General features: G+C 40.5%; 1 protein-coding gene and 1 long non-coding RNA gene across 2 annotated transcripts in view; both read right to left on the bottom strand.

Annotated features, from left to right (window-relative positions):
* Positions 1-2,476: 2,476 nt before the first annotated feature.
* LOC116704869 (uncharacterized) lies at positions 2,477-3,567 on the bottom strand. Its single transcript, XR_004335797.1, has 4 exons — positions 3,469-3,567; positions 3,270-3,355; positions 2,774-2,838; positions 2,477-2,625 (listed from the first exon to the last, which is right to left on the bottom strand). It is a non-coding gene; the product is annotated as an uncharacterized LOC116704869 (long non-coding RNA).
* A 2,756-nt stretch (positions 3,568-6,323) lies between these two features.
* Positions 6,324-9,558, bottom strand: part of LOC116704839 (calpain-2 catalytic subunit) — a 6,059-nt gene continuing 2,824 nt past the window's right edge. Inside the window, exons 10-21 of the mRNA XM_032540485.1 lie at positions 9,329-9,498; positions 9,217-9,228; positions 8,847-9,058; positions 8,608-8,644; positions 8,307-8,372; positions 8,143-8,200; positions 7,969-8,033; positions 7,727-7,795; positions 7,526-7,604; positions 6,649-6,765; positions 6,507-6,565; positions 6,324-6,421 (exon numbers count right to left, since the gene is read on the bottom strand). Of these exons, the coding sequence (XP_032396376.1) occupies positions 6,398-6,421; positions 6,507-6,565; positions 6,649-6,765; positions 7,526-7,604; positions 7,727-7,795; positions 7,969-8,033; positions 8,143-8,200; positions 8,307-8,372; positions 8,608-8,644; positions 8,847-9,058; positions 9,217-9,228; positions 9,329-9,498 (968 nt within the window). The 3' untranslated portion in view covers positions 6,324-6,397. The remainder of the gene's footprint in view (positions 6,422-6,506; positions 6,566-6,648; positions 6,766-7,525; positions 7,605-7,726; positions 7,796-7,968; positions 8,034-8,142; positions 8,201-8,306; positions 8,373-8,607; positions 8,645-8,846; positions 9,059-9,216; positions 9,229-9,328; positions 9,499-9,558) is intronic.

Below are 9,558 nucleotides of genomic sequence, written 5' to 3'. Positions count from 1 at the left end.
ATAAATGGGGCATTACTTATACGTGCATGACATACAGTAGCAGCGTGAGGCTACTGGAAAACTGCATCAATTCAAAGAGTAAATAGACATACAAAAAACAAGTAAAAACTGCATTTAATCAGGACCTCTTAAAAATACATAATCCCATGTCTGTCTTTAGAATAATAAAATAGAAAACTTCTCTGTAGTCCAGGGGTGTAGCAAGGAATTAGGGGCCCAGGACACTGGGGGGGGGCCTTGGCCCCCTGTCCCTTTCCTCTGTTCCCACGCCATGGCTTTTCCAGTGGTGGGAAGTTACAAAGTTCATTTGCTAAAGAACTTTGCCAATTTAAAGTACAATTTTCAGATACTAGTACTTCCCTGAGTATTTCCATTTTCTGCTGCTTTATACTTCTTATTCACAACCACTCTGAGGCAAATATTGTACCTTTTACCCAACTGCATTTATTTACTAACTTAAGTAATAAACTTAACTTACTTTACAAGGTACTTTGCAGATCCGGCTTAATAATACAAAATATAAATCAACAAATACATGATGATGAAGTGTAATTATGGGTTAGGATAGGACTTTATTGATCTCCTGGGGGAATTCCCCAGCTAACCAGCTAAAATTAGTCCCACTTTTACCAGCTGAGATACATGTCAGTTGCATATGAAATTGTGTGAGTAAAGATTTTACAATATTTAGGAATCACACAAAGACGCAAGGGGTTATCACGGCAATCTTGTGAGGCAAAATGTGTAGTGCAATGTTGCTGTCTGTTGCAACATCGTGCTTTTATTGGTGGCACTAAATAAGTAATACAACAACCACTGTCCAAAAAGTGGTTTAATTTCCTGTGTAAACTATGTGTAGGCAAACATTGTAATATACCTAATATTTTTTTTAGATAATACACAGTTTAGCAATAAACCCTTCCTCTGCAGTGACTATGTTTAGATACAGACACTCTGCTTCAGCATCACAGCGGCTTTGCTTCCTCTACGTGAATTAGTGGTTTACAGAGTCCGAGTCCCACCCCACATCCGGACTAGCTTCTGTTGCAGAAAGCAGGGTGCCTAATGTCAGCACGTGTCATAGCTTGCCTTCGTATTCTTGCATTGCAAGCACCGGACTCTGTGCCATATTGAGAAGTTAAGTAGCTTATAGCCTGTTTTTTGCAAGAGTTTAATGAGTTAAAACGCAGAAAGCTCTCTTTTGGTCGCCTCAGAGTTGTTGTTTTTAGGTTTAACATCATAACTGTGGTAAGGCCGGCCTATCAGAGGCAATGCCAGTCAACAGTAATTTTTCAAAGTAGTAAAAGAGGAAATACAACCCTAAACCACACGTAGCAGGAAATGGCTGCTGCATAACTCTTTGTCAGTTGAAAACTACATGCTGCTGCAAGCACATTGGAACTTTGGACACAACCCAGTCAGTGACGTCGAGGCAGCAAACCCAAATGTACAGTATGAGAACTCTGACATCTACTGGTAAATTACAGATACTGAATTGTTAAATGTGACGTCTGACCAACTTCATTTTTATACATTGGTTTTGTAAAGTACGGTGCAGGGAATTGTGGACCCAAATGCAGAGACAGACGGGAATGTGAAGTTTGAGGATTTAATTAAATGTTATCAAAAATCCATACAACTAAAGATGTCCCGTAAGAGTAGAACAAACTACAAAACTGGAGACAGCACAGAACACGAATGAGACCTACAACACAAAAATACTACAACGATCTGACAACAGACAAGGGGAAGACCAAGCCTAATGCAGAGGGTAACGAGGTAACAGGAGGCAGGTGACACAAGGGATGGGAAACAGGTGAAAGACATCAGACAATCATGAGGGTGGGAAAACTAGACGGCACAGAAAACAAGACCATCACAATAAAACAGGACACCGAACATATACAAGACACTCAATAGACCACAAGACAGAAACTACAACAAGAGAGCGACCAAGGACTAAGACATGAAACAAAACAGGATGAAACAGAACATACACAAAACAAGACCAAAAATAACGCATCACAAGTCAACACAGAAAACCAGGCTAAGAAATGAATTCAGGAAAACAGACTACCACAATAAGACAAGACAAAACCCCCAGAACACAACAGTTTGTTGTATATTATAAACCACTGAGATATATGACGTGTTAGTTAGTGAGCTTTAGAGGTACTGGTAGGTGGATTTTGGTACCTGTTTTAAGTCTTTATGCTAAGCTTAGCTAACTAGCTGCTGGTAATCTCTTCATATTTATCGTACAGATGTGAGAGTGTTATCAATGTTCCCATGTGCCTCTCACCAAGAAGGCAAAAAAAGTGTTTTGCCCATTAATACCTGAGTGAACAGAGAGGGAAGAAAGATACGACAAACACTCTTAGATATGACAAAATGACAACATGACAAACATTCTTAGTGATACATACTGCATTACACAGATATCTTTATTGAACATTGAATAAACAGATTCTTACTTGTGGGAAATTATGGTTTTATTATGTGTGTGGTAAATCCTACTTATAGGAATCATTTCCTCCATTATCCATTGATTGAAGCTGTACACAAGACCCGACTGACATTATCTGAAGGAGAGAATGTTGGCGCAGGAAGTCGGAAAATGACACCCTGGGGACAAAGTAATAAGAGGAAAAACACAAACAAACAAATAGAAACTGTCAGATCCTTTACTTTAATCTTTTCCTCTCACCTGAGTACCAAACAAATGAGTATTTAAGCCCAGAAGAGGAAGAAGAGTAGTTTCAGTGAGGTTTACCAGAACTCCCCATCCTCATAGCAGTTGGTCAGTCATCGTCTCTCACTGATCTCCACTTAGAGGACCTAGAAAAAAGTGCCAATACATTCTTAGTTAAAAATAGTTTACTACAGGCCTCCACCTGACTTGAATGTCCCACACTCCACCTAAACCTCAAGAATAGGCTTGCACAGAGTCTGTGTAACACCTTTTTACCACAGGATTTACCAGCCGTTTCACTGGGTGTGTATGTCTCTCTGTACACACACACACACACACACACACACACACACACATACACATACATACACATCGGGCGTAATTGGGAAAGCCCATTTACAAGAAGTGGTTGGGAGCAGTTCCTTTACTGTAAAATTATAGTAAAAAATGTTGTGTTGGCTGAACAGTGTCACTTCTCAAAATCTCTACAGCCTGCATGACTACAACTTAAGGCTAATATGAGCATATTCATTGCATTTCCTGCCCTTACAACTCCCCAGAAGTGCACAGTACTCACTTGTCACTCCAGGCTCCCTTCCTTTCCACCTGACCCCATCGGTTACCAATCCTAATTAGCTGCAACCTGTCTCCTCTGCATTCCACCTAGCACAGAATAAGGTGGTAATTACTCTCAAGTGGAACAATAGACAGAAGGAAGGACCCTAAAAAAACTTTCAAATGTTGTAAAAGGGGTAAAACTACCAAGTGAATCATACCTTAGTTAACTAAATTGTAACATCTCAGTACACAGCATACATACATACATGGTAGCCACTGCAGCTTCACTTACCTGGTACCTGGGTGATCTGTGTGGTATGTCTACATATTTCCTCACCTGCTCCGCTCCTGTCACCCAGTAGGCTTGGCCCTCTAACAGTTTGCGAAATGTAACAGCTTCTGAGTCGGACGAGCTGTTAATCAGGGATGGAGAGGAAAAACTTGAAAGATGCCATTTCTCCTCAAATCTTTGGCCGTGAAGGCATGAGACAAAAAACTTTTTGTTGAGAGTTAAGGAGAAGATAGCTGCCAGGAGTCACCTGAACACAAGTTACAGTAACAGTGTTAGAATTCCTGTGAAAGATCTCATTCAACTCCCAGAGGATCTCAAGTGGTTACATGTCAGTTTAATTTTATTACGCAAAACACACTAGGTATGCAGTGTGTTGCACACACACCTCTGTTGTGCAAAGTTTGACTATACATCGTCTTGCCTCTCTTTGCGAGCTGTAAACAGTGTGCTCTTGTGTGCTCAGTCTCACCGACACATGTACGCAATGTGCCAGACAGGGTGTGGACAGAGGAGACTGATGGAGTGAAGGAGTGATGTCAGTGCACAGGCATTCACCAGGAATGATGAGCTTTGGATTTTATTTTAATGGTATGATAATTTACAGAGATCAAACTAAGCAGGATGATAATGAAGGACATATATACAGTATGTATGTTACTTTATTCACATCTGAATTGAATTTGAACTTACTGAATATTTATACTGTATAAAGTGTAGCTCTTTGGGTCCTGACACACTGTAGGAGAAAAAAAACAAGTTTATGCATTGCAATCACGCTATACACTCACCTAAAGGATTATAAGGAACACCTGTTCAATTTCTCATTAATGCAATTATCTAATCAACCAATCACATGGCAGTTGCTTCAATGCATTTAGTGGTGTGGTCCTAATCAAGACAACTCCAAACTGAATGTGTAGAGTCGGAATTTGGCGTAAACAGAATGAGAACATGGATCCATCATGCCTTGTTACCACTGTGCAGGCTGGTGGTGGTGGTGGTGTAATGGTGTGGGGGATGTTTTCTTGGCACACTGGACATCGTTTAAATGCCACGGCCTACCTGAGCATTGTTTCTGACCATGTCCATCCCTTTATGGCCACCATGTACCCATCCTCTGATGGCTACTTCCAGCCGGATAATGTACATGTCACAAAGCTTGAATCATTTATCAAATTGGTTTCTTGAACATGACAATGTGTTCACTGTACTAACATGGCCCCCACAGTCACCAGATCTCAACCCAATAGAGCATCTTTGGGATGTTGGGGAACGGGAGCTTCGTGCCCTAGATGTGCATCCTACAAATCTCCATCAACTGCAAGATGCTATCCTATCAATATGGGCCAACATTTCTAAAGAACGCTTTCAGCACCTTGTTGAATCAATGCCACGTAGAACTAAGGCAGTTCTGAAGGCGAAACGGGGTCAAACACAGTATTACGGTGTTCCTAACAATCCTATAGGTGAGTGTATAGTGCAAGGCTTTTGTATTTTCATAATAAAAAATAGCATATTGGTTGACAGGAAAAAAACTAAATATTTGGTATGTGGACAAGCAGGAAAGACCTAACATAACCAAACAGCAGAAACGATCTATTAATTATTAAGTGTGTATTCTATTGAGTGACTTTTCAAATATAAAACAGTACAGGCCTATAAGAAAAATAGTACAAACCTTCATTCAAAATGAGTTGACATTATACTGTCAACATGTCCATCTTCAATTTCCTGTTTTAATCTATTTACTTATTGTACCCACCTTTTGTCTTTTCTAAGTGATGTCCCGAACATTGGAGGAATTTGGTCCAACTTCTTTGAAGCCTAAGGTTGAGGGCAGAGCCTCAAAGTAGTCATCCTGAAACAGCTGTCCTCTCTCCGGACAGCTTTTTCTCAGCAATTCAAATTCCTGGTTGAGGTATTTGTCCGCCTGAGAGTTGGATCATATCTTCTGCTTTTTCTCTCGGCTGTGCTGAAGTTTAGCTGCAATGTTGGACATTTTAAAAGATCAAGACTTTCTGTCATTTTACGATTGTCTTGTGTGTGTGTGTGTGTGTGTGTGTGTGTAGGCAGGCTCTGGGCCGTATGTGCAGCTCCGCTGTCTTCACACCCTTTATTGTTCATGCCAAACTTGCCCTGGCTAACCTGTCTCATTACTCTGCCTCTGGCTTTGAGTGACGGGCCATGATTGGCCCCGATGTGGCCCAAATGGATGGATGTGAAACGTGTGCTGGTCTACAAAAGATTAGATTGGTCGGATGGTCCCAATTTTATTTATACCTCATTTGGTCCTACTAAACACCATAGTTACTGCTATTGCATTACTGCAATAATCTCTCACCAACAATCATAAACAATGAAAACTATTTCATCTCAGACAGATATTTTAACCACGTGTCTGATCTGTGCAAGGTTTAATAAATCATAGTCTGATAGTTCAGAGGCCGTAGTTTGTTAGTTTCTTTATTGTATTTCAATTCAGAGAGGTTTTGCAACAGCTAAAAGAGAGAAAACACAGACTAATGAGTCAAAATTGTTCTTGCTGCACATAAAAAAGATGGGATAATACATGTCAGTGGAACAACATATCCCCATGTATATGTTCAGCAAATATGAATGCAACATTTTTAGCCATTTTTTGTCATTGGGTTTACTTAGTTTGTTTTTTGTGATCAAACACGTTTATTTTATTTATATGTAAACAATTAACACACAATACACTGGGACATAGGAACGCGTCCCAGGACCAAAGTGAAAATTAAAATAATATTTTTTTTTTTCGTGATTTCAATAAATGTGTTGTTAATCCTCCAGCAGGTATCACAAAAGGGCCCTCGCTCGTCTCGTCTCCAGACTCAGTAGAGCGCCAGGCACAGCCACTGTAAGAGGAAACAAAACGATACAGCAAGCTGTCTAAACTAGAAGTGCCGTCAAACCAGCAGCTTCTGTTATTGACTTACTCACCTGTTGCACATCCAGCTCAATCTTCCCTGTGTCAGCTCTCTCCAGAGCCTTGAACATTTCTGGTAGAGAGACAGAAATAAAGGTTCTACAAATCAGTATCAGATATACCGAAGGGATAATGTTGTGTTTTGTGGACACTTACTGAAGAGCATTTCCAGTTTAATGAGACAACCCACAAAACTGTCAAAGTCTATGGCGTACTGAGCATCGGCATAACAGCTGACAATGGCCTGAAGCACAGCACTGTTGACCTGGAAACCTGGGGAAGCAAACAAAGCTGTCGCTTACCATCATTTTCTTAAAAGGTGTCAGATAATAGCAGGGTGCTAATGGTAGAGTTAAGTTACAGAGCCTCGCCCACGCTTTTTTGTTCCTATGGTATATATATATATACATGAAAAAAATCTATGTGCAGGGAGGGAGACCTCTAACTGGTTTATCCAGTTTAACTTGGTATATATTCACCTTGCCCCGGGAATTCACCTTGCCCCGTCATACCTCACTGTCCTGCTCTCCCCCTACCAACCTTCACGGGCCCTCAGATCCACCACAGCCGGTCTCCTCTATGTCCCCAAGTCAAAGCTCCGCAGTTTTGGGGACCGAGCCTTTTCCAGGGCAGCTCCAAGGCTGTGGAACTCCCTCCCCCATGAGATCCGCATCTCTGAGTCCCTCACCATTTTTCAGTCCTGCCTGAAGACCCATCTTTTCTGTTCTGCCTATCCTTAGTTTATTTTTTTTTATTTATTTTTTTTTTTTTTTAATAAACACTGTCTCTACTCTGTTAAGCGACTTTGAGCTCGGGAAAAGCGCTATACAAATTCAATTTATTATTATTATTATTATTATATGTATGTAAACTATCGTGACATTCTCTGTTAAAAAATAACTAAAGTATGCAGGCAACATATCCAAGGTTATGATAAATATTGTTTAAAAAAAAAAGGTCTTTTCAAACATATTCATGGCCTGACTGACATAATTTGAGTGTACGAGATTCCTCACGTGATAATGTTTGTTACCTGCTTCAGTGGTGGCGCTTCTCATCTCGAGGGAGCTCATCGTGCCAGAGCTGTCTGTGTCATATTTCTTGAAGATCGCCTAAATGACCCAGGCACCCACGTGTCGTGTTAACAGATACAGCCAGGTATGACAACCAAACAACTAAAACTCACTTCACTCATTACAATTACTTATTTCAAATTGCATAAAGGACAACTTACCTGGTATTTCACGATTTTGTTCCAAAGCAAGTGGAATTCCATCAGCCCCAACTTGCCACTTCCATCTTTCTGAGGACTGTTAAGGTTTATGCAAAGCTCCTCCTGGATGATGAATTGAATTGATTGTTCACATATCTTCATTTCACACGGTATATTTTAACGCACGCAAATCCCAACCTTTTTTAAAGTAGAGTTTTAAAACATAAACTGTGGGAGGACAATTTCTTTCTTAAAGAGGATACATCTAGCAGACTGACAATGAGGCGACCTGTCTCAAGGCTGAAGCCATCTGTCTTGATATCAGACCCTGCAAGAAAGTGACACAACATAGCTAGCACTAACATTTACAGTAAGACAGTGAAAATAAAAAGGCTAGTTGTTTGTGTATGTAAGAGTTTAAGAGTAAATGTACTCACGTTGAGCAACAACTTTGTTCAACATTTCAACCAACTCAAAGACCGATACCTCCATGTCCTGTTTGAAAAATGCACATTAGAAGTTGTTTTACTGCTGGATTTGTACATCTGGTTTAGGGCTGTTGATGTATTTCTTTTATCCAATGGTTCTCTTGTTGACTTACATTTCCAGCAATCTGCTTGAAGAACGTCTTGAATTGAGGATCCACATCTTTCTCAGATGCCTCCTTCTGTGAGACGGAAACAGTATGTTACTCATGTCAAACAGACAAAGCACTGGCTCTCCAAAATTGGTAGTTTTTTTTTTTATATTGGTGTATTTAACGCAAAGTAAGTTTAACATTAAGCACTAATCCTTTCAAATTGAATGTGACATGGTTTACATTTAATGTTAGTACAAAGGTGGAAAGAAAAGAATGGCTAACCAATGCAAGAGCAGCTAAATCAGTCTGTGGAACTTCCTACCTGCTTCATTCGATTGGCAATTTGCTCCTCCAGTGGACTGAAAAAATAGAAATGCATAGCTTGAACACACTCTGTTTGGTGTGAAGGACGTTTTGACTGTGAATTTAAGACTTCTCTGTGACCAAAGAAGGAGCTTTGTCCACTAGATGGCTGTATTACACTAAAATTCTGAGGTCTACAGTAACCTGCAGACATCAATCAATCTATATGTATGTCTATATGTATATGTAACACAATACCTGGCTGCAGCCTGTTTCTCAGAGAACACCCTGAGAAGGAAGCTGGCATTCTTGTGAGGCTGGAAGGTCGAGGGAACAATGACATATTCTCCTGGAGGAAGTTTAAAGCGGTCGCACACTTCCCGTGTGTTGATGAAGGAGCTGCTCATGGCCACAGCTTTCTGCCGGAGCAGGACATCTGGACCCAGGCGAACATTGCTTTGGCCTTTGTACTGAAGAGTAACAGGAGAAAAAGGCCTTTTATGAATGAAACGTCCAAAAGCCACCCAGAAAATCACAATGCAATCAAGCAACACTTGTGACACTTGTGATGTCTATTTTGCATTTCGTAATTCAGACAAAGAAGGAACGTAACAGTTCAAATACAAACCTGATCTGGAACCTGTAAAAAAGAAACAGACAGAAGAAATACGTTTTTTAAAATCATTCAAATACAGAGCCCTGATTTCATGATAACAAAACATGAAATTATTCTGAGGCACCTCATAAATGGCAAAGCCAATAGTCTCAAGGTTGCGGTCGAGCCTCTTCTGCCGTCGCCCATCCTTCTGCATGAGCCCAATCAGAAAGGTACATCCATCCTTCCCATCCAGTGGATTATCATCCACATCCTCCAGGCGCACCACATACTGAGGGTTGGATGGGAATGTGGCTGGAACACACAAAAGTGTAATTCTTTACATGAAGTGTAACAGAGCTTCTTGCTCAGATA

Source organism: Etheostoma spectabile, chromosome 17, assembly GCF_008692095.1.
Source record: "Etheostoma spectabile isolate EspeVRDwgs_2016 chromosome 17, UIUC_Espe_1.0, whole genome shotgun sequence".
Classification (NCBI taxonomy): domain Eukaryota; kingdom Metazoa; phylum Chordata; class Actinopteri; order Perciformes; family Percidae; genus Etheostoma; species Etheostoma spectabile.
Note: the sequence above shows the minus strand (reverse complement) of the source record. Positions and strands in the feature narration are given on the sequence as shown.